Source organism: Aulonocara sp. 'chitande type north' Nkhata Bay, linkage group LG12 (assembly GCF_057382095.1).
Source record: "Aulonocara sp. 'chitande type north' Nkhata Bay isolate Kocher_YH1m ecotype deep benthic linkage group LG12, A_spYH_male_GT1.1, whole genome shotgun sequence".
In the NCBI taxonomy this organism is placed as follows: Eukaryota; Metazoa; Chordata; class Actinopteri; order Cichliformes; family Cichlidae; genus Aulonocara; species Aulonocara sp. 'chitande type north' Nkhata Bay.
The window spans coordinates 11,525,518-11,549,868 of record NC_141355.1 but is presented as its reverse complement, the minus strand read 5'-3'; the positions used below and the strand labels follow the sequence as shown (position 1 = coordinate 11,549,868).

General features: G+C 41.7%; 2 protein-coding genes and 1 long non-coding RNA gene across 3 annotated transcripts; 2 read left to right on the top strand and 1 right to left on the bottom strand.

Annotated features, from left to right (window-relative positions):
* The first annotated feature begins 4,027 nt into the window (after window positions 1-4,027).
* LOC147316994 (uncharacterized) lies at window positions 4,028-4,807 on the top strand. Its single transcript, XR_015131660.1, has 3 exons — window positions 4,028-4,073; window positions 4,178-4,316; window positions 4,448-4,807. It is a non-coding gene; the product is annotated as an uncharacterized LOC147316994 (long non-coding RNA).
* Window positions 4,808-6,740: 1,933 nt separating this feature from the next.
* On the bottom strand, window positions 6,741-13,191 carry sdf2l1 (stromal cell-derived factor 2-like 1). The gene is made up of 3 exons (XM_086313554.1): window positions 12,940-13,191; window positions 7,444-7,640; window positions 6,741-7,348 (listed from the first exon to the last, which is right to left on the bottom strand). Exons 1-3 carry the CDS (start codon window positions 13,115-13,117, stop codon window positions 7,070-7,072), a joined length of 654 nt encoding a protein of 217 aa, XP_086169680.1. The 5' UTR covers window positions 13,118-13,191; the 3' UTR covers window positions 6,741-7,069.
* Window positions 13,192-15,025: 1,834 nt separating this feature from the next.
* On the top strand, window positions 15,026-24,026 carry marveld2b (MARVEL domain containing 2b). The gene is made up of 7 exons (XM_086313548.1): window positions 15,026-15,137; window positions 17,219-18,445; window positions 19,600-19,635; window positions 19,730-19,908; window positions 21,423-21,594; window positions 21,672-21,722; window positions 22,932-24,026. The coding sequence occupies exons 2-7, from the start codon at window positions 17,234-17,236 to the stop codon at window positions 23,046-23,048; spliced, it is 1,767 nt and encodes a 588-aa protein (XP_086169674.1). The 5' UTR covers window positions 15,026-15,137; window positions 17,219-17,233; the 3' UTR covers window positions 23,049-24,026.
* Window positions 24,027-24,351: the final 325 nt, after the last annotated feature.

Here is a 24,351-nt window from a genome sequence, read left to right as displayed (position 1 = left end):
GAAAGACCATCTCTGAATCAAGGAGGGGGCCTAAGGGTACATCTGTCACCATCTTACAATGCTGTGATTGCAGCCATTCCCCAACTCTCTGTATATGGTACTCATGGCCATTGATCAGTGGTCTTTGATCAGTGGTTGTTGATGTCATAAGAATTTGCATATTAATGATCAAGGAACTCAATTCCAAGCCATAGGTTATTTCAGAGGGGTTTGTGGTTGTGGTGCTAGTTATTATGCAAAGTCAGTCATTATGCAAATGTACTGTTTATAAGGTTTGGGAAACTTGCAGTCAGCGGAGACTGAGGAAGTCACTTGGACGAGTGACGAAACGTTCCACTGAAAATACTGCATCCAGATGAAGAGACTCAACTTTTGGTGAGTGCTCAGACTAGAAAATATAGGAACCAGTCCATTTGATAACTGTGGCCATAGAGACAAACTGCTGAAAAACTAAATGCAACTGCAGACAATGAATACCTTCTTCTTGAGAAGATTTCATTGTGCATTCATACTTCAGTGTTAAATCTGCATCATTTGTACATCACAACCACAAACCCCTCTGAAATAACCTACTGCATATCCCAACGGACACCTCCCTGGAAAGGTAACATGTCACACTGATCCAGTGGCAACTATTGGGATTGGCCTGTTCAGTCCCTTCAAACCCTCATATGCATTTCCACTTACTTTTTTTACACAGTCCATTTTGCTTCAGAAGGTTCCTAACTGAGAGAAAGGTGAGCCAGAGGTATCTGTGTGGTAGCAATAATAAGAGCTGTTTCTCTATCTCTATTCTTTAAATACAAAATAAAGGAGCTTCAGTGCTTCCATTAGCATAGGAAACACTGGAGCATCATTTATGAAAGAGGAGGAGAAAACGCTGTCCCATAAATTATTGTAATGGATCACTGGCATACAAACAATCTGTATAATAAAATTGCACAGATCATGGAATTTCCTCCCCCTAATCCTTAACAAGGAGGAGGACATGAGATGAGAAATGACTTTGGTTCACAAGAGTAAAATATAAGAAAATAAGATTGATTTAATTTTTATGTGCTATGGGATAGATTTACTAAATTCAAATCATTGTGATGTTGCAGTTGCTTGGTGACCTATCAGCAATGTACTTTAATTTAATTTATATAGAAAGATACAGCTTGTTCACTGCAGTAAAAAACAACATTATGCGACTACTGGATCAATAATCCAGCCTGAAAACATCACTGCAATTCAGATAAATGACAGGAAGCCAAAGGAGAATCTATATACTTTTGATATAACCAAAAACTCTTCTGATAAGACTGAGGTGTTATATTTTCAGAGGACTGCACAAGAGAACTTCTGTACAAGTTGCAAACCTTTTTCCATACAAAGTAAACAAAAAGCAACAATTGCTGTACATCATATAGGTTATGTGGGAGTCTCTACAGAGTCCCTGCAGAAGCCTAAATCAGCTCTTAGTCTACAGCTGTTAGGGTATACCCTACACTGTTAAAGGCCAAACTTCAATGAGATTCCATTTAAAATGTGTTCAGGAGGATGTTGGTTTTCCTTTATGAACTAATGCCCTATGTTCTGTCTAGGTTCCACCTCCTCTGTCCTGATTGGATGCTGCTCACAGAATCCACCTAATTGCCAATCAGCAGAGCACTACTTAATGCCTGTGGAGCTGTTTTTCTGGGCCCCCTGGCCATTTTGATTGCTGTACCTGTGCAGGATTGCATGCCTTTTTGACTTGTATGTGCATTTTGTGTTTCTGAGTTCAGACTGCTTGTAGGGGAGAGCTGCCTTTTGTTTTGATTCCCTGTTTCCTCCTGTTTATGTGATGTTAGGTAGGTTATAGGTTTGTAACAGAGGACAAGGTACGAGTAAAAGGGGCAAGGAAATAAATTGATAATTTATTTATTACATTAATTAAACATACAATTTCCCAGTTATTTTCAGACAGAACTTAAAACACGTCCTGCTGATATCCCAGCAGCACATGAGACTTACCACACAAACAGTGCAAAAAATAACAACACTGCAAACTGTCACACCCCGTTTAGCGACACTGCAATCGATTTATCTGTGGCAAGCACTGCAAACAATTCAGGTCTCAGCACAGCTGGGAATGCATGACCTGCAATCTGGGATATAAAGAGAAGTGGCACAAACAAAAAACAAAAAGGGAGGTTAGTCCACCCTTACACAACTCACTCCCAACCAACAACCCCCTTTACAGCTGGACGGACTAACCAAAACAAAATTACAAATCAATCAAAAGGACGAAAAAGGACAGCAGAGACAGCACAGAATATTGATCAGTTTCCCTGCACGCAGTCAATCTAGGGCTTGATCAATTCTTCTATTAAAACTCGTAGTCACACGACAATATACCCACTCGCACCCGAGTGAATTAATCACCTGTTTTTTTCCACAGAAGAGCACTGACCTCACCCCACACACTCACTACCTTTTCAAAGCTCTTCAGCCAATCACCTGGCAGAGAGCAACAAACTGCCAGGTGGCACTTGTTACAGGTTGTATATTTTGTTTTCTTTGTGTTAGGCAAGTTCCTTTTATTTTCATATCAGGGATGTTTTGTTTGCTATGTTGGTCTCACCTCTCCCTGAAGTTAACCCTCAGTCTGAACTAGAACTGAATTAGAATTTCTAGCAAGAAATAAACCTTTTAACTTACCATCTTGGCTCTTCCTTCACTATTTACCTTTATGTTGGTCCCTTCTAACCCCTAGACTAGCCTGGGGACATAACAAATGAGAGAGCGAAAAGCAGTAGTGTTTACCATCATCTTCCATATTTTAACATTTAATAATAAAACTGATGTCATTCCACTGTTCAATCCATTCATCATTTTGCTGGTCCTTTTGTGTTTTTACTTGATATAGCAGAGGTGGTTGTTGACAGATGGAGCACAGTACATCTGCTGACAGCACTGAAAAACTGGAGCTTCGGTATTACTGAATTTGTTAAATATGCTGAATGAATACACAACATAATGACTCGTGTTCCTCACTTAGGCTACTATTTAAGATGAATGGCTAATTAAAGCATTTTAAAATTATGTTAATTACTCGAGTATCAAAGGCTGCTATCCTGGGCCCGTATCCCTAAAGATTCTGAGAATCCTCTCAGAGAGCTCCTAACTTAACCTAAAAATTCCTTGCCAGGAGCTTTAGCTTAGAAGTGATTCCAGAACATTTTCAGTGAACTCTGAGCAAGGAATGGATGGAAAATCTTATCTTAGTGAGGAGGTGTGGTTGACCCCGTTGCTAGGTATGAGTCATCATTTCAAAAGCCGTGATTGGTTGATCCTACAAGTTTGATGGAAATGAGTTTTTGGTGATAATGAGCAAAGGATGTACCCTCAAATCAATAAACATAATTATACACTCTAATCTTACGCTGACTGTAATTGTGAATAATATTTCACATTCAAGAAAATATCTGGAAAATGAATAGTAAGCTGTAGGGGTTATAGCCTAACATTAGAATCTAAAATATGTGAAAACTTAAACTCATTACACCCTGTTCAAATAATGATTCGTGTCTTATTTGCTCATATTAATATCCTAGCTGGCATATTTTGTACTTTCACTCCCATATGGACCCCATTGAAAACAAGATGGCCTATCTCAAGGGGCTGTCCTTAATGAAGTAGAAATCACAACGTTACAAGTCCAGTGTGGTCTTAATGAGGGTAACACGGCTCAGCTTTTATCAATGTCTGTGATTGCTGGCTGGTCTATTTATAAAGGCTTGTTAACAAATATCCTACAAACACAGAAAATGGAGAAAAAAGGACTCGCAAGCCGAACTGGACTGAGGAGCAAGGTTTGTTGCTGGCCCAGTTGGTGAATGAACATAAAGGTATGTTACGAGGAAAATTTGGCCCAACTGTCACTAGCCAAGGCAAGAGGCGCGCCTGGGACACAATATCCCAAATAATCAATGCCTCTTTTCCACTGGTGGTGCGGACAGGCGACGGTTGTGAGATAAGGTGATATGTGCTGCAGTCCAAGGCAAAAGATGAGATTGCAGCACACAAGCAGGAATCCTCACTCACAGGTGAGCAAAATATTATAGCCTACCACATAATCTGGCAACTTGCGCCTGCTGGCAAAGTTAATTTACATGCCTAAGTACTGTGTTCATTGACTGTTTCTTTCTAGGGGGTGGACCACCTGCAAAGCGGCTGTCCCAGGTGGCTGACACTGTCTTTCAAGTCCTGGGACACTCTGAGGTCAGTGTCACCGGGCTGCCAACAGGCATTGACACATCAATGATGCAGGCCCTTGAAGTGCAGCAAAGGTAGGACATAGGGTTATTCATATCTACAGTGTTTATTCATTGCAGAAGCCATTTCATGTGTTATCCATGCTCATTGTATTAAATTAATTTAATCAAAACAATAATTAAACTAGGCCTATGTATTTCTGTAGCATGGAGCCATCACAAGAACCGGGCCCATCAAGTTTGCCGATGAGATTGCCGCCTGAACTATCTGCAGCTGCTACTCAGGATAGCCCGGCGGATCAAACCCCATTCCCATCCGCAGCACCTGCTCTGTCAGCATCCCTGCAGGAGAGCAGATTGCAACTCACAATTGATGTGTTTGAACAACAACAAAAAAGTCCTTTCCCTTCAGGAGGAGTACTACCGCCTTAAAATTGAACACCTAAAAAATAAACCATTTACAGATTGTGTTCTGTGTCTTGCATTTAACAATTGCAGGTGATGTGCAGTAAAACTGTGGTAGTTCTTAATACCATCACAAGTTCTCAAAAGACATGGGGCTACAGCTTGCCTGAAATGTAAATTTGTGAAGTTTGCCCTGTAAGGCAGTCCACTCTGGGCTAGGTTCCCCTGTGGAATGTAAATATCTTCTTCACCACCATCCTCCAGAGGTTCTGCAATCTGTCTAACCTTGCAAATATTGTGTAATATTGCACAGGCTATGATGACTTTGCTGACTTTTTCAGGCCTCAGCCGCATCTCTCTGTGGAGAACATGAAAGCGCCTCTTAAGCTGGCCTATGCCACGCTCCACCACTGCTCTTGTTGTCTTGTGGGCCCTACAATAGAATACAGAGACCTTTAATTATTTGATGGAAATATTGCACTACTTGGATGCTCTAACATATTGCTTGCATTTCATTTCCATGATTTTTGTATTGTTTGGCTTACCTGTTATAGTTTAGTTGGGGCCCTTGGCGTGGCTGGAGATAAGGTGTAAGGAGCCATGGTTTGCATGGGTAGCCACTGTCCACTAACAAGTGGTAATTAGCTGGCACATAGCGTCTCTCAAAAAGCTGTCTGATGCTACTCTCGGAGAGCATTCTCGCATCATGTGTGGAGCCTGGCCATTTAGCCACAATGTCCAAAATCTTACAGGCCGCATTGAATACTATTTGCACATTGATGCTGTGGAAATTCCTCCTGTTAACAAAGACAGCCTCGTCCTCTGATGGTGCAATTATTCTCACATGTGTTCCATCAATTACACCCACAACGCCAGGGAATCCTGCAATGTCCATAAATGCCCTTTTATGTGTGTGTAAAGTGCGGGCATCCAGCGGGAATGAAACAAATTGTCTCACAATATTAGGTTGTGACAAAGCTGTCAGTGTTTGGGTGATGACTGCTGACGGAGGATTGGGACAGACCCAAGTCATCACTGCTGCATTGTTGCATTTTCCCGGTTGCCAAATACCTCAGGGTTGTGATTACTTTAGTCTCCGGTGTAATAGCGTTGTGGCGTCGAGTTGGTGAAGTAATTGCATCTCTAAGGAGATCCACCACAAACATGATTCCTGCACGATCCAATCTGTAGCGTCTCAATAATTCCCTGTCATCCAGTGTTTGCAGGACATCTCTCCTGCCTCTTCTGTTGGCCATTTTGTGCAGCTACTTAGGGGAACTCCTAAGCCACTAAAAGTCCTCTTCCCTGCTCTTAGCAGATCTCACCTTAGGAGCCCTTTTAAGCGCTAGGAATCTCGAGGAATAGCTTTTATATTAACTGGGATAGTCGTGTCACTTTTAGGGGAAATTCTAAGAAAACGTCATGACTCTGAGAATTTTCTTAGAATTTGGCCGCTAGGAGCCACTTTTTGCACAAAGATTCTTTAGGGATACGGGCCCTGATCTCCATCACAGAGCCATTCTTAAAGTTTGCCTTTATGAAAAAACTAGAGTGCGCTTTCTAACATTCACACACTTTCATACTGCAACGTAGGGTTAGTATCTTGCCCAGACTGCTCGATCTCCTGAGCCACAGTAGAAAACTCACAGTGAGCAGAGTGCTTGTGGTCCCTTTGTGAAAGACCTCCAACATTGTGCTACGGGGGACTATGGGGTCACAAGATAAGGGTTTTCCTCCATTGCAACACTCTACAAAAGCGCAGTAAAACAATCAACTGTTACACATTACAATAAATAACCAAGCATTGTAATTGGACTCAGCACTGAGGTGGAGTATTCTGCCACCTTGTGAGTCTGGCAGGTTGTACACTGCAGTGTAAACAAAGGCTGACAGGATCAATAACGGAGCCAGTCTTGTGTTGTGCCAATCCCAATGCAGCAGCTAGAGTTAAGGTAGCAGGAGACATCTAGACAACCTGCTAAGCTTAGATAAGCTCAGCAAAGAATCCAGATACCAGAACCTTGCAAACACAGGAACAGTGGCGAAAAGACAGACAGTGAAGTGTGCTCTAATTACACCTATATACACCAAATATGAAATAAAGAAAGGCTTTATTACATACAGTACATGTCATTATGTATTTCTGGACAAAATTAATCAAATGATAGTTTTCTTCAGGGCTATAGCCATCCTCATGCATCTCCCCTGGCTCAATGTTATCCCTCATCACATTCTCCAAGGAAGAAGCTGAAAGAACATATTGAGGCTACACTACGTACACACAAATAATGCCTGCCAACCCCCTTCATGTCACAAAACACCCCGAGTGCTTCACATAGAAAAGATTTCTCAGTCAAGTCATACATCAGGTCCAGGCAGAAGCATGTCCATGCTCATGTCTCCTAATGATGATGATGATGATGTCAGAGTTCATCGTGGCGCAGCGGTTCCTGGCTGGGCTGGATGAAGACACCCTCCATAGTACGCCACCAGTTGTGCTGATTGGGGGAGCTCATGCCGTGCACCTCCCGCTGTCCACGTATGGGGTGGCCATACTGTTCGCCCGTCACACTCAGGAAGACGTCTGTGCCCAAGTGTTTGAAGCGCACAGCCTCGTCGCGCTCCCAGTGAATGCCTTCACACTGAACCGTCCACACGTCCAGGTCGTCACCCTCGCCATTCTCTCCGAAAGCACTCACCTCCTGTGGATGGTGCAGAGGAGAAGGGAAGCATTTGTACCCTGGTGAACATCCACATGTGTTTAAAAGAGCAAGAGAAACAGTTGTGTGTGTCTGACCTGGTTATTAGACAGAGGAGAGCTGAAGTGGTGTGTGTGGAGGTTTCGTCCAGTCTTCATGTGTGTGATGCGAATGGCCTGGCCACATTTGATGGGAGCACCACGCAGACATGGATTGTTGGGCTTCCCACGAACCTGCCAGTAGCTGTTGGCATCATCTGCATTCTCCACTCCAGTTACAGACTGCTGTCCACTGCCTACACACACACACACACACACACACACACAAAATTATACAATTAAGTGGCATCGAGGCATCATGCATTTATAGTACTTTTGATCTTGAATTATTAATTACTGTTCCACCAATGAAGCACAGAGTGCTCAGTGCATGCAAGCCTGTTAAGATTCAGCAGCCAAGTAGATAAAGACTTGTTGTTGAGCATTGTGCTCATAGAACAGGCTATATGCCCATTATATACAATTTCATTCTCAAGGTTTGCTAATATAACCAAAACCTTCTGCAGATGATCTCCAACTCTGCCCATTTACTTCAATAACAGTCTGCATTCCATCGAAATCACTAATTAGATGTTATGGCACAGCAAGAACATTACTAACCAAAATAACAACGTAAATAACGTTTCAACGTAACTTTATTATTCCATGAGTTATTTACAAGTTTCTCTTTGTTCACAGCCATTGACATGTCAAAGAGGTTAACACGTGAGGAGCGGATCACAATTGTGTTGATATCTGGTGAACGCAGTAACCGGGTCATTGCAGCAGATTTCAATGCAAGACACCCTACGAGACCACCCATCTCCCATGCTACAGTTAGCAAACTGCTTGCTAAGTTTCGCGAAACTGATTCAGTGTTGGATTTGCCCAATATGTGGACGCAAGAAAACTGTCACTAATGAAGAAACAGCAGTGGCTGTCCTAGCTTCATTCAGCAAGAGCCCACAGCATAGCACGTCACTGGAGAGTGGCATTAGTCGAACTTCCCTTCGGCGGATATTAGCCGTGGGCCAGTTGAATGGCCCCCAAGGTCTCCTAATCTGACCCCCTTAGACTTTTATCTTTGGGGTCATCTGAAGGCAATTGTCTATGGTGTGAAGATACCAGATGTGCAGCACCTGAAACTACGAATACTGGAATGCCTGTGCTGGCATTTCTCCTGCGGTGTTGCTGTCAGTGTATGAAGAGTGGGAGAAGAGGGTTGCACTGACAATCCAACACAATGGGCAGCACATTGAACACATTTTATAAGTGGTCAGAAACTTGTAAATAACTCATGAAAGAATAAAGTTACGTTGAAACCAAGCACACCATTGTTTTTCTTGTGACATTACCAATAAGTTTGATGTGTCACATGGCCCTCTTCCTATTGAAAAAAAACAAAAGTTGTATCCAAGATGGCCGACTTCTAAATGGCCACCATGGTCACCATCCATCTTGAAGAGTTTGCCCCCTCACATATACTAATGTGCCACAAACAGGACTTTAATATCACCAACCATTCCCATGTTATTACAGTGTATCCATATAAATGGCCCACCTTCAGTTTTCAGGCCCCTCTTCTGTGGAACCAGCGCCCAGTTTGGATTCGGGAGACAGACACTATCTCTACTTTCAAGATTAGGCTTAAAACCTTCCTTTTTGCTAAAGCATATAGTTAGGGCTGGACCAGGTGACCCTGAATCCTCCTTTAGTTATGCTGCAATAGACGTAGGCTGCTGGGGGATTCCCATGATGCATTGAGCTTTTCCTTTCCAGTCACCTCTCTCACTCACAATGTGTTAATAGACCTCTCTGCATTGAATCGTACCCGTTATTCATCTCTGCCTATTCAACAGCATGTGTTTATCCTGTTTTCCTTCTCTCACCCCAACCGGTTGCAGCAGATGGCCGCCCCTCCCTGAGCCTGGTTCTGCTGGAGGTTTCTTCCTGTTAAAAGGGAGTTTTTTCTTCCCACTGTCACCAAAGTGCTTGCTCATAAGGGGGGGGGGGGGGGGGGGTCATATGATTGTTGTTTTTTTTTTCTCTGTATCTATTATTGTAGGATCTACTGTACGCCTTGAGGCGACTGTTGTTGTGATTTGACGCTATATAAATAAAATTGAATTGAATTGAATTGAATATGCACTTCTCTCTGAAAACAACAAGTAGATCAACAGGCGCTGCTGAGGGACAATCAATAGGTTTTTGATATAGAATAAAACTCTTCCGTTAGAAATTGCTGGAGACTGTGTGCAGTCTGTAGGTTTATACTTGAGAGGAAACTAGCAGCGTTGTTACAAACTATTCTATGGTATCTTCCAGGTAATGAAATCCTAAAAACTTAATTCTGTTCATCGGGACGTAGGATATAAAGCCTTCCTGACAGAAGGAGTGAACGATGAAGGAAGTTCAACACAGTTGAGTTTTCTTTGAACATTGACTACCATAACAAAACTGAAATGCTATTTGGAGGAAATGTATATTGCCATGATTGTTATTGGGTTTCTGTGATAAGTCAGGCTCTCTACTTCAGGTTCTGAGCGCACTCACGAGAAAAGGACTGCATCATCCCATTGAGTGTGGGCTACTCCAATCAGACACGATCTAATGATGATAGAGATGACGATGACAACGACAAAAATCCAAACAAGAACATCAAGACAATATAACAGTAAAACGTAATGCTTTTGCAAGTAGGACAAGAGTTTAATGCAGTAGAAAAATCACTATTAACATTAATACTGATAGCGTAAAAATGTTACTGTCACACAGCCTAATATAGGAGACGTAGAAAACACTTCACTTTTGTCTGAAGATCACAGTGAAATTAATTAGATTCATTGATTCATTCATTCTTGGTGTATGTCCTGTGTCCTAGTAGTTGTAATTCTAGCAGTATAAATGAGAACAAGCAGCTTAATTCTGTATTTAGAATTATGTATGAAAACATTTGGCCATTCTGCAGCACCAGCTGAACACATGCACATTCCAGTGACAACACAGTGCAGTCTCAGCTGGTACTTTACAGCTGACAGTGAAGTTGAACAGCAGTCTAATGCACTTAAACATTCAAGAATCTCTTGCAGACAATTTTGAACCAAAACACATAACCTGCTCCCAACCAGGTTACCATGGTGAATAAGTTGCTATGGTGATTTAGCTGGGCAAAAAGAGGGCCAATTTTTTGACATAGAAAGAAAGGCTTTAAGGTCAACATAGCTCGCTACCCCATCAGTCTCGCTCTGTACACAAGATTATTCAACATCAGATCCTGTCACATCCACATGTTGAAGATCTTGTGTAAAAGTGGACGTCCCTGTTCAGACTTTAAGTATATATTTTATATTGTTATATATCAGGGATGTCACCAGAATTGATACTTATGATACCCTTTGATATAATATTTATAATAATGTGTATTTATTTAATTATCTGTCAAGTACCACTGGCATGGTAGGGAGCTTATGTACCAAGGCTGCAGTTTTTCCGGAACAGATGAGTCTAGCATACACTTACAATTGTTCTTGTCCATCCTTACATGCTGATAGGAAAAGAGCAACCACTAGCACAGGAAAAAAATACACGTGGAAGACTGCAGCTAGTGCAGCTGCCATTACAGCTCTGCCCAAACAACACTTGCAAGAAACCAGATTTGTTTTGTAACTGAATTTCATGGGCAGGTGTGGGCCATTCCTTTGTTATATAAATATCAACATCATCATTAGAGCTTAGAAAAACAAAACTAATATGTTACATTACTAAATCACTGAAGCTTGAGATGCTAGCTGCGTTTCCCAGAGATTTCACTTGAAACCACTGTGACACCTTGGCCCACCCTATCATGTGACCTACTGAGGTCACTTGACATAAGGTGTGAGTTGGGGTTTTGAATGGGTTAGAGACTCAAGATGTTCCCACCTGACAATACCGCCACATCAGCACTCATATAGTAGAAGAAAACTAGAAGCAAAGACATTGCAGTGCGTGTTTTCAAAGTATTTTCCACAAAGTCTCACCCTTTCAAACTGTTGCAACATGTCTTTCTGTATTATCTGTACATCTTTGAGCTTCTGCACTGATATGTCATTAAAATAGGGGTAAAAACCGACAAAATGATACGGTCTTCAACCCAGCTGCAGCAGTAACGGCACAATGTGCCAGGTTACGAAAATCAAGCTGTACATGACCTGCAGGAATGCCAGCTTGCAACAGTGGACAGGATGTCAACTTTGTTGTATGATGCTGCATGATCTCCAACTTCTCCTAACTAAAAGTCGCAATAAGGAAGGGGTGGGCATGTTTTACTGTCTCTGCTGCCTGCAGAGAATAGGTTTTTACCTTTACCCATTTTTCTAAAATGAAAGATGCTACGCCATTTGTCTGTCCATTTTACAATCACCATCCAATATAAAGCCCAGATTTGTAACTGTGTGCTTAATATGTGGAGCCAATTACCCTTTATGTTAAGCTCAATAAATTGAATATTCTATTCTGTGATGCAGCCTGTCAAACTTATAATGTTCTGACTACAGTTAGATTCAGTGTGGAGTTTGAATGTTCTCCACTGCCCTTTGTGCAGACTAGTGACCTGTCCAGGTGTGCCCTGCCTTTCCCACTATTACAGGACAGTTTGGTCCATATTTTGTGGGACAAATATACCTGTAGACCACCACATTTCATTTAAGCAGCTTTACAAAATCCACAGTCATCTTTATACACATGTCCGATTTCAATGGTTCAAAAAATTAACAGAAAACTGACTGACAAGTAGCTTGATAGCTGGGTGAGGCCTGCTCAACTGTCATTCCATAACAAATGAAGCAGACATAATATCTACATCTGAATTCAAAGTGTTGATTTTGTCATTTAAATGTGAGACCCAAAAGAGACGTCAGTGCAAGCTGACTTGACATCAGTTAAAGTCTAGGCTGTTCTATGATTTCAGCTATATTCACTTCTAAAATGACTTATCTGAGAAAGTTTGACGTCACATGAGGCTAAAGTGGATGTGCACTTGTCCCAGGCTGGCTACACATGTAACAAGCATTACCTCGCTTTCAAACCAGCAACTTTCAGGGACAAGGCCGAAACATCTGCTAGGACCGTACGATATGAAAAAGAAGTGAGTTTCATAGTTTCAGTGAGTCACTGTTACAGTATGCAAACCTTACTTAAAGCCTCTCTACCAAATGGCAGATGTGAAAGTCAGCCTAACCCTGGTGCTTGATGGGGACGACCCCAAACTCACTGACTTAATGGATGCTCTTATAAAGCAGGTAACTCTATAATGCCAAACTGCACTGATGGGAATATCAGTTTCTCATTCTTGTGCTTATAGCACAAAAGCAGCACGCTCCCAAAGACTAACTAAGACATGCAATCATGGAGCGAACCTCTTCTTAACTTCAGCGTGGGGAAAGGTAGTCGGAAGTTGTGCTCGGGTTGAATTTCCGGGTATTTTTTGCTTCTACAAAGCTCTTCTAGCACAGTAAGCGCAATGCTGACGCCTCAGAGCTGCTGTGGCCGTACACCGGCAGCTCTCTGAACACTTACCTGAGCCGTACTTAACGTCGTGGGAGTGCAGTCGGACGTTGTGTCTGGTGTTAAACAGTTTGACTAGGGAGCCGCAGGTCACATAACTGAGCTCCGAGTCTCGTCCTTCACAGCTGGACCACAGCAGCAAGAAGAGCAACGACCTGATGAGCCCGCGGATAGTACCAACCACCTCCATCTTTGTGTCTCTGCTGTCATGACCGGCACTCACTTCCGAACCGCAATGCTGCTTTCCACCAATCACCACTTGACAAGTCCTAAAATACGGAAGACAATGTCAACACGTGATTGGTCAGAATAGGCATATGCGTCGTTATAACAGTTAACGACAAACAGTAGTAGGATTCATGCAGAAGCAGCTCCGCCCCTCACACGTTATTCCCGATTTAAACTGCCTGTCCCTCTGATGATGATGATGATGATGATGATGATGATGATGATTGGATAACCGTGGTACATTGGCATAAACATTAGTTGGCCTGGGAACTCAGATGAGCCGAAATAGACAAGATAAGATGTGGTTTTGCCACTCAGATGGATTCAGGTCAAATCTACTTAACAAATACTGTGAACAGTAAAATAAAATAAAAAATCTTCTCAAAAGACGAAATAGCATTTGGTGATGTTTCAGATCGTCGCTGACTGCAAAGGCTCTTCCTCCAGATAGCTATCAGCTACTACCAGTTGGCAGTGAGGGGAAGGGAGAAGAGAGCGGGAGGAGATGGGACACATGGCACCCACCACCTGTACAATTTAACATACACAGTAACCTGTCTAGTCTAGATGTGTTTATGTTATCTAATTTAGAAGCGTATTTCTATACATACAAGACAGAGAAAAAATTATGTATTAATTATGTATTGTCTTGACCACGAAAGTGCACTTATGTTCATGCCAGTGCACTGAATCATTATGCTGTCATCATTGATAGTCAGCTGTCAGCCTCTGATCTCTCTTCTGGCCTTTCTGAAACTTTTAAATAATATAGTTATTGTCACTTTGTATCGATACAATCCAGTTGCCCTCTGAGCACGGGGGAGTACTTCATTTGATCCAAAAAACACACTGAATGTAATGTACCCGATCATTATAAAGAACTTGGCAATGGTCACTGGTGGAATATCCTTCATTTCTAACACATGCACACACAAAGAGAGAAAGAAACAGGTGAGGGTGAGACAGAAGGATAAACAAAATAGCAAAGAAAAGAAAATAATTAAATCTAGAAGAAAAGAATAGAATCCGAATTTAGGTTCTCTCTTCTTTGGTTTACTTTTACATTGGATCGACTCACAAAGTGTCTGGGAGAAGACGTGCAAAGTAAAAGACGTATAAAACCATCAAATGTAATCTCATAAATTGTCAATAGTGAAATTTAAACTACCCTAAAATCCTAAATCCTAAAATTCCTACAACATAGCTATATGGATGTAGGTGCCATTTTTCAGCGTCCCTTTGGATTTCAGTATTTGATAAATGTTTTTTCCTGCAGATTGATTGACTCTGCCTGTTAATCATCACATCGGCCATTCAAAAAACGAGTCACTGGAATTAATATGTTTATTTTACTGCTCTGTGCATTAAACTATCAGACTGGTGGTTTTCTGCAGCATTAATTACATGTTCTGCAACAGTGCGGTATTTTGTTTGTATTTTTAATTTTTTTTATAGATTTTTAATCACCATCTCATAATGTCTCTGACTCATTAGGATCAGATATTAGGACTCATAAGGATCACCCTATGCTGAGGAAGTACATTTCTATAGAGTAAACTGCGCTCACATCTATCAAGAAATAAGGGGCTAAGCTACCGATATCACTTACGTTTCCAATCAACATTTTTTACAGTTATAATAAGTGATACTTTTTTTTGCAAAAGAATAAAAATAAATGTATTAAAATATTACTTATAAAAACGGTTGTTGAAAGTCGCCTTTACTCAAGGGAACACAACAATGTGGCGTAAGAATTAGAGAGTGAGGATTCAGATGTGAAAAGAGGCCGTGAACGCATCGTGAGGCTGGCCGGACAGGTCAGGTAAGTTTTACCGCGGTGGGGAGGTGCGAGCACTTTGCTTTTCCGGCTCCTGACTGCGCTTTAACCACTGTTCATAGCGATGCCTGACCTATAAGTGTGAGAAAACAAAGACAGGAGGCTGTTGCCTGTGTCACAGACCAGCACCGACACCAGTGAGAAGGTAAGTCAGCGAATGAGTGAAGTTTGAATAGGAGGGGAACAGATGGACTTCCAGTCTGAAGTGCTCTGTGTGTTGTGGTCAAGCCGTGCACTCCCAGCTCTGCCACCCTCATCATGTGTCGGTGCGCTTTTGGGACCTGACGGTAAAGGCGGTACCTTGTGCTGATGTACAGACGCCCTTTGAAGAACCTGTGACCAACATAAGAGATTAAGCTAGGAGTCCTAAATAGTGTATATTTTGTGAGCCTTGAGTCATGGGGAGTCTGAGCTAAGCTCTGTAAAACTACAAATCTCTCCTTTAGTTTACTTATTGAGGAGTGCTGCCATGAAGCAAGAGAAAAAAACGTCCTATTGTGCAATGTCATACTGAGAATATTCTAGAAATATTCACAAATAACGTAAAAATGAAATTATTGTGAATGTTCTCTGTTTAAACAAAAACAACAAAACAAAACAAAATCTCTGATCTTGTGCTCATTTCTCGTCATTTTACTCATGGAATTAGCTGTTTTGCTACAGTTCCCTTAAGCTTTCCCAGTTTTTACAAATAACAGTTATATTAACTTAATAAATGGAAGATGCCTCATGTAGACAGCCTTGACTGAAAAGTCTGCTGGTGTGAGGCATTCACCATTTTAATTATGGCAAGAGTGCTGCTCTGCAGCCAAATGAAGGACAAGCGCTGAAACCTTGACCTGACTGATGAGATGTGAGACACAGTGGATTGCAGTCAGCTGCACCACACTTAGTGGCAGACAAGCCTACAGTGGGGACCTGAATTAAAGACTCCAGTGACCGAGAAATAGACTTGGTTGATGAAGGACATTTTCTTGTACATCACATATAAGAAAACAAGAAAGCTAGGAAATATTTATGTGGATGATACTTTCCCATGCTTCAAAATCGCCTCAAGGTGTTGAGAGATTATTGTATGATCTTTTAAGAAGACATGGTTCCTCTTTCATCTAAACCAAGCACAAAATTCCAAAACTAAGTTTAAAATAGCCTAAGCACAGTCTGGACCCAAACCTGCTGAGGTGTGAATGGTCAGTGTTTCCAGCATAAAGCAGTTCTGAAAAGGAAAAACAAGCCAAAATTCCTCCACAGCAGAGTTGGTGGGTATTCGGTATACCAAGTATTTATTGGAGCTCCTGTGTGGAGCACTGACACAGCAGTGCAGACTGGATAATCACAGTACTTTTATTATCTTAGAGGGATAATTTTGGAATTCGTAGACATTTAAATCCAAACAGTTTACTGTTCTTCAAATTGAGTAAAGACTGGTCACCCACCAGCAGACGAACAGTTGGCTTTACAGCATACGTTTTGCATTTATGACTCAATTAATGGAATTACATTACATTCTGAATTTGTTTCATCCAATTTGTGTCATCTGATCATTTATTAAAGTTCTCGCTGTAGCTGATATTTTTTTCTTGGACCTTGGCAAAAATTCAAAAGTACAGTGCTGTCATGATTTATGGAAAGCAGTGAAACTGTATCAGTGAACCTGCAAGGAGCAGAGGTATTCAAGGTGGATGAGTTTAAATACCTCCAATGGCAGTGCCCAAGAGAAATGAAGAAGAGAGTGCAGGCAGGGTGCAGTGTACAGTAATGAAAAGGAAGGTTTATAAGTAGGTAGTGAGACCTGCCATGATGTATGCTTTGGAGACGGTGGCACTGACAATAAGACAGAAGGCCAAACTGAAAATGCTCAGATGAGCAATCCAGGATTAGCAATAGGTACATTGGAGGGACAGCTCAGTCTGGGATGAGATGGTTTGGACATATGCAGTGGAGGGAGAGTGTCCAGTTTATCCAAAGGATAATGAAATAATGAAGATGGAGCTGCCAGGCAGGAGAAAAAGTGGAAGACCTCAGAGGAGGTTCATGGATGTAGTGACAGATGAGGATGCTGGGACAGGGTGAGATGGAGGCAGATGATCTCCTTTGGTACCCCCTAAAGGAAGCAGCTGCGAGAAGATGAGGAATGAAACTAAGGCCTGTGTTTTTATTTTAGAGGTGCTGTAAGTTCAGATCTTGGTACTATGCCATTGTAATCCTCTCTGTTTCTCTTTGCAGAAAGTCAAAGCTGCGATGTTTTCAGGAGTCTCCAGATTTGACCGAGTGAGGGAGATGCCACTCTATGACCAGGTCCCAGCAGATTCCCTGTATGGGGACCTTGCAATACCTCCACCTCCACAACTCCTGCATGGGACAGTGCCAGCTGTCAGCTTAGACTCCCTGCCCCCTCCCCCTCTACCTGAACAGCCACCTGTTGGACCTGAAGCTTTCTATCCCCCCAGCAATGACGACCCAATGGACGAAGACCGGGACGCTATGGACATTAAGCCAGTTCGCCGCTTCATCCCTGACTCTGTCAAGAACTTTTTCCGTGGCAACAGCAGTAACCGTGGTAGCAAGGGTGGGTCTGGCCCTGATTCCCCTGCTCCTTCATCCAAAAAGAGTGCTAAGTGCCACACCACATCAGGAGTCCCCTGCTCACCGCCTCACTCTGCCCCTCCATCTCCCTCCCTTCCAGGCTCCTATCGAGACCGCTATGGTGGCTCTGGAGGCAGCTACACATCTCAAAAGGAGCGAGATGGACTGCTGCTCGGTGCCGAAGCATTTGACTCTGCATCTGCAGTGCCCACCAATGTCTCAGTTCAGACGTACCAGGAGCGGGTGGAAGAATATCATGCGCGCTACTCCTACATGAAGTCATGGGCTGGCTTGCTAAGGATCCTGGGCGGTGTGCAGCTGCTGCTTGGAGCTGCAGTGTTTGCCTGTGTCTGCGCTTACGTTCATAAGGACAATGAGTGGTTCAATATGTATGGGTACTCTGGGCCGCAGCTGTATGGAGGGCTTGGTGGAGGCGCTGCTGCATATGGGTCTGGGGGTTATTTATACACAGGACCCAAGACGCCTTTTGTTCTGGTTGTGGCTGGCCTTGCATGGATAGTGACAGTTATTCTGGTTGTTCTTGGCATGACCCTGTACTACAGAGCCATCCTTCTGGATTCCTCATGGTGGCCTCTAACAGAGTGTTCCATAAATCTGGTGCTGGGTGTGCTCTATTTAGCCGCAGGATTGGTGTATGTGAATGACACAACTCGAGGGGGGCTGTGCTACTCGCCAGTCTTCAATAATGGAGTGAACGGTGCATTCTGTCGCACCGAGTCTGGCCAGACAGCAGCCATTATCTTCATCTTCATCACCATGGTGCTCTACTTTATTAGTGCAGCGGTGTGTGTGAAGCTGTGGAGACATGAAGCAGCCAGGATGAGGAAAGAGGGGCTGGCACAGGAGGTCTGACACACACACAAAAAGCACAAAAATAATATTCACAGCTAAATACCTAATCTGACCTTTAATGCAGAGGCCTGGAGATACTCCAGAGAACATTTTGGGGGCTTAGGGTTAAATTTGTCATGTAATAAAACATTAATTCTATTACATGACAGTGTACCCCAGTAAGTAAACTATCATGTTTTTGCACCCATCCTGTGCTTTTATATCCAAGATAAGAGATCAGCACATACAAAACCAAAACCTAATGCCAATCAATCCTCTAGAAAATAGAGTCAGCATTCCTGGACGCTGTTGTAAGACCGCTTTGTAAGTAATGTTAAGTAATCACCCGCTTCACTGGATGAGCTTTTTTTACATGCAACAATTTTATTTTCAGTGTAATTCAGTGTTATTTCTATTGCACCAAATGACAACAACAGCCACAGCAATTTCAAAGTGCATTACACTGTTAGGTAATAACCCTACAATAAAACTGAAAAGTAATACTGAGCAGTGATGCTTATCCTGTTGTGTTTTTGAATAGTTATGCCCCCCAAAGAACTAGCCAGCTGTTATTCTCTTTATCTCCAGTTTTTATTCTAATCTAATATTCAATTGTGTATAGAAAAGCATAGAAAAAAGTGCTTGTATGATTGGGTCAATAAGGCAAGTTCTATTGAGTGATCAGATGGAGTAGAAAAGTGCTATATAAGAGCCAGTCCATTTGTTTATTCGTGTGTTGCACACCTTGATGATTTCACCATGGAAATTAAGCTAAGAAACAAACTGAAGCCCAGCATTCTACAAGGAGAAAGATTATTCACAAGTGGATGTCAAAGCAAATTCAACCCAAGATCAGATTATGCACTGCTCAGAGACACAGTAAAACAACCCAAGAGCTTCATGTCAGATTGTACAGGCCTCAGTGAACGTGAGAGTTCATGACAGTAGAATTAATTCAATTCAATTCAATTCAATTTTATTTATATAGCGCCAAATCACAACATAAGTCGCCTCAAGGCGACTGAACAAGCGTGGTTTGTTTGGAAGGGTTGGGAGTAGAAAACCTCTTCTATCTAAAGAGAACATAGCATCACAGCTTAGGTTTTGCAGAGAGGGTGTATTTACCCAATGTCAGTAAACTCCTGTTTCTCTTTTTCATTACACAATAGATAAGAACCATTGGCTCATCTGTCCCACTCTCTATAGTAAGTATGAGAAAGTGTTTGAAATGTTCCTGCAGACACCAAGGTGCACACAGTATGTATGATCTGAACATGTGTCTATGTTTACCTGCCGCAGCTTGGTCCATCCTCCATGGTGTCGGAGCAGACCCCTCTCCCCACCATTCAGCCAGACATCATGGATGCTCCCAACCACTTAAAAGCTGCTCCTCTCATGGCACCAGAGCCAGAGATCCTCCGTGGTCACATACCAGCCGGACACATCCCCAAACCTGTTGTTATAGCCGACTATGTGGCGTGAGTATTACCATCTAGGTTTCGTCTTCCAGCTGTGTATTGTGCATTTAACAGGGAGGCCCTAGTGTAGTATCAGATGTCACATGTACATTTGACATACAAACAGACTGATTAAACACAGTCCCCAATTTTGTTCTCGTGTTGCAGTGTTTCCCTATTGTAGTGTCTTTACCTTACATTATAAAGTGCCTCAAGGGGACTGCTGATTGGATATGATGCTATATAAATAAAATAGAATTAAATTAAAGTGTTTTAACAGAAATAAAACCTCCAGCAGTGCAATGATGACCACTGTGTTTTTGTACATGGGTATTCTGGGAAAGCAGTATCACACTTACGTCTGTAAATGAAAAATACATAACTCCAAACCACCCAGAATGGTGTGACCTCTTTTAGTTTGTGAACACTCCAGTACAGACTATGTGAATTATGGCTCTTCTAGAAAACTCACTGCTACAAAGGCTGAATAACCATTTCACCAGTGCTACTGTTTGTCACACTTTCACGTTAGGCCCATCTCACACAAAGTGGCATACAGTTCATGTGTAGCTTGTTGCGCGTGTTTCTGTTTACACCATCTGATGTCCTCCTGTCGGTCCAGTTACTGGATCAACAAATTTAATGTTGGTCCAGGTTTCATCATTGCAAGTGACTAGTCATACTGTAGTGATGTCATAGCTTTGCGATGTGGAAACACCATCACATCACACACCAAACCCTCACCACAATCACACCTTGGCCCTAACAGCCCTCATTTTGGATTTTTTTTTTCTTGAGTGGACATCCGCAAAGCTATGACATCATAACTATGTTTGGTCAGATGCGATGTTGATCCTGGACAAATATTATTATGATGATCCAGGAACAACACCGACACACATCAGATAGACCTTCTGGCCCAGTGTGGGTAGGACTAGGAAGTGCTGGTCTTTGGCATTTAATGTGCTACACTGTCAAAGAATGCCCTATGGAGAATCAAAAATAAGTATTGCCACACATTTAATTCCTTTATCACTGAACTCCATTGTTATCCAGAAAGTGTCATCACACAGTGTCCTGCTGGCCTAAATACACAGCACAACTCTAAATGTGGGTTAAATCCACACTACAAATAGTACATTATTACTTGTGCTTGATAACAGTTTGCTAAAAACTCCTCTGACCAGCTCTAGTAGAACATTACTGAGCCTTCAAAAACAATTATTTTTTGAGTGCATATTTAAGCTGCCTTCACTGGTTCCTTTATGATCTTAGATCTTTTCATGGATTTGGTGTCAGTAAGACAAAAATTAAAGGTGCACACATGGTTTAGAAAGTAGTTTATTCAGTTACCAGTTTACCAAACTAACTATTTTCTAAACCATCCTCAGAAATCAGATTTTTATTAGCAGTTTAAGATCAAGAATAAGATAAGTAAGATAAGATAAAGGAGGGTATCCCAGTTAAACACCTGTGTTAGACACATTCAGCTGCCAGTGCTCCAAGAAATATTGTTTCCTTTGCTGTTTCTACAGGAAGTATCCCAGCATTTACACAGATGAGGAGAGGGACCAGTACAAGGCTGTGTTCAATGACCAGTATGCTGAGTACAAAGAACTGCATGCTGAGGTCCAGGCCATGGCCAAGAAGTTCGAAGAGATGGATGAAATGATGGCGAACCTTCCATCCCGGCCCTCCAGCCAAATGGTAATTTTGCTAGCGAGCAGATAGACAGACACACACATTGTAACATTACATCCAGTAACACGTTTGCTTTGTTTCAGGAGAAGGAGCGGATAAATGGTATTTTAATGGAGTATCAGAGGAAGAAAGCTGTGAGTATACATCATGAATTGTTGTCTGTCAGACTGGGGTCTTAGGGAAGGGGTGTTTCTGTAAAAGATATCCCTTCATGTCTCTGTTAATAACAGTTATTATTTTTAATAATACTTAGATCAAAGAGCTGCCCCACTAACACTCTGTTGTGCTTTCATATATTTGGGGGGGGGGGGGATGTTTTACAGAAAGGTTTGGATAAACCAAAAAACCTAGCAGACACTTGTTTGAGTGCATAACTCCAAACTCTCATCAAACCTAAGAAGAATCTATTTACAACATATGAATTTGTTTGGAAAATAAATGCAGTTTTTCAGCTGAGTCACACTTGTCTCACTAACCATTATATATCGTTCTTGTGTTAGACTCATATTTTTGTAGTTTCCAGTATTTGTTTCATTATTGTTTTATTTTTATCCATCCATTTTCTGTCACTTCACTGGGCTTGGGTTGCGAATGCAACAGTCTGAGAAGGGAAGTCATTTTTAATTGGACTTTAGTCAAGGAACTGAAACCCCAGAGGTTAATAATCTAGTGCTTTACTGCGCAGCATTAATCTAACATGGTTTTTTATTACAGGAGCATCCTCACCTCCCTGACAAGAAAACAAATAAAATAAAAATAAAACCTACAAGCAAACATATAAACTCCTCATAGAAGGGTCATACCTGCTGAATATCCAAACCCAGTGCACAGTACCACTTAAAATGAATAAATCATTAAAAAAAAAGTTTAAAAAGTGTTCTTCCCTTTTATTTTAGTGAAAAAGCACAAGTAAATTGTTTAAATTTACTTCACATCCACTGTCACAGATGATAGATGAGTTGGTTTTCTAAGTCTCTCTGCTGCTGTACATACAAATCCTACTACAGGAATCAGAAAAATGCAGATGCCAAATCACCTTACTGTTGTGTGGTATAGCAGGTGATGGGTAATGGCTTTTGTAGGATAGAAGGCCATAACAATGACAGTGATTTGGAGCTCTAGCTCAGATTAATCATGGCAGCTTTCTTGTACTATCTATCCTGTTTTCATATTTTGACAAGCAAACGAACACTGAAAGTCTGAAAAACCCAACTTGAGACCTCTAATGGTGTGTCACCATTAGGGTTCAAATGTACTGCCTGGTTTCTTAATACTTGTGTGGTTTACTGAAATCTTTGTGAAGAAATGTACTCAATTTTACTGATTTATGTTTTCCTTGTTAGGACCCAACATATTTGGAAAAAAGAGAGAGGTGTGAGTATCTAAAGAACAAGCTCTCTCACATCAAACAGAAGATTCAAGAGTACAACAAGTCCGTGGGCTACAGCGATGCCAACTAAGCAGTTAACACAGGTGTGCTCAGGTGTGCTCTGTGACAACACAACAGTGGGACTGTGGTGTAAATTTAAAAAAGACGCTTGTCTCTTCCAAGTGAAACTCCCCGTTACTGCTGAACCATAATTCCTGACAACAGAGGTGACATTATCACATTGAAATAGGTGGAAAACACTGCAGTCACTCCATCATGATGGATGGTAGACTCACTGTCACTAGAAGGAACATCGTCTGGGATGTGTCGTCATTATAGAGGGAATAGTAAAAGTCACGGAAACCGTAAACTTCAACAGAGTGTTGGTAAATGAACATGCACACAGCACTCCCCGATAGTTGTAAAAGAACATATTGGGGATTTTGCTGTTTTAGAGACTGTAAGATGGCCATGTTAGCTTAGCATAACAGCAACAACAGCAACTTCAAAAGAACACTGGTAGACAAGCAAAGAGATGAAATCTTCATGTTGGATGTTGCTATGGAAACTTTAATACAGTTACTTTTATTCATGGGCAAGATAATAAAGATAGTTGACTGCTTTCCTCTGACTGGACACTGTTTTTTTTATCTGTAGTTTTGGTTTGGGGTCATATGATAGATATGTGTATTTGCCTTATTTTGCATTTAAACATGAAACCTGTGCTCTGAATTTATATTTTTAACTATAATGTAAATTCTGCTTTGTGATTTGTACAACTTTGCCATAGTAAATATGTGTTTAAAATTGGCTGACATGGTGGTGCAATGGTTGGTACGGTCAGTCCACATGATGAACAGATTCTCCACAAGAGATCTTTTAGGTGCTTGAAGTTAAAGCGAGATGAGGAGGTAGGGAACGCATCACAGGACATTAAAGTTTCCCAGCAGAACCTTGAATCAGTTGACTATTTGAACTCTGACCTGTCTCCGACCGCACAGCTCCATGAACACCAAGCTGTCTTCTGGTACCTTTCTTTTGTAACCTTCATTAAAGTTTTTTGTTTCTATCAATGTGTGCTGCAGTGCCTTCCTTTAGTGCCAGGTTGTTGTTTTCTACTCACTGTTCATTTCATGGGAAAACCTTTAAAGCCGACCACTCTGTTCAAGGAACACAATATGACTCTTGGTGCCAAAAATCCTTATGCCAACTCCCATGACCCCTACCTGAAACGGTGCCCATTGAAAGATTGGTAATAAGTTCTGCTTCCAGGGGTTTTAATTTTGCAGCTACTCTGATGAATAAACTAACAGCTATCCAAAAACAGCAGACCCAGCGACATTTTCTGCAGCAGCTGTTCCTGAAAAACTCAGTATTGTCACTCACACCAAATT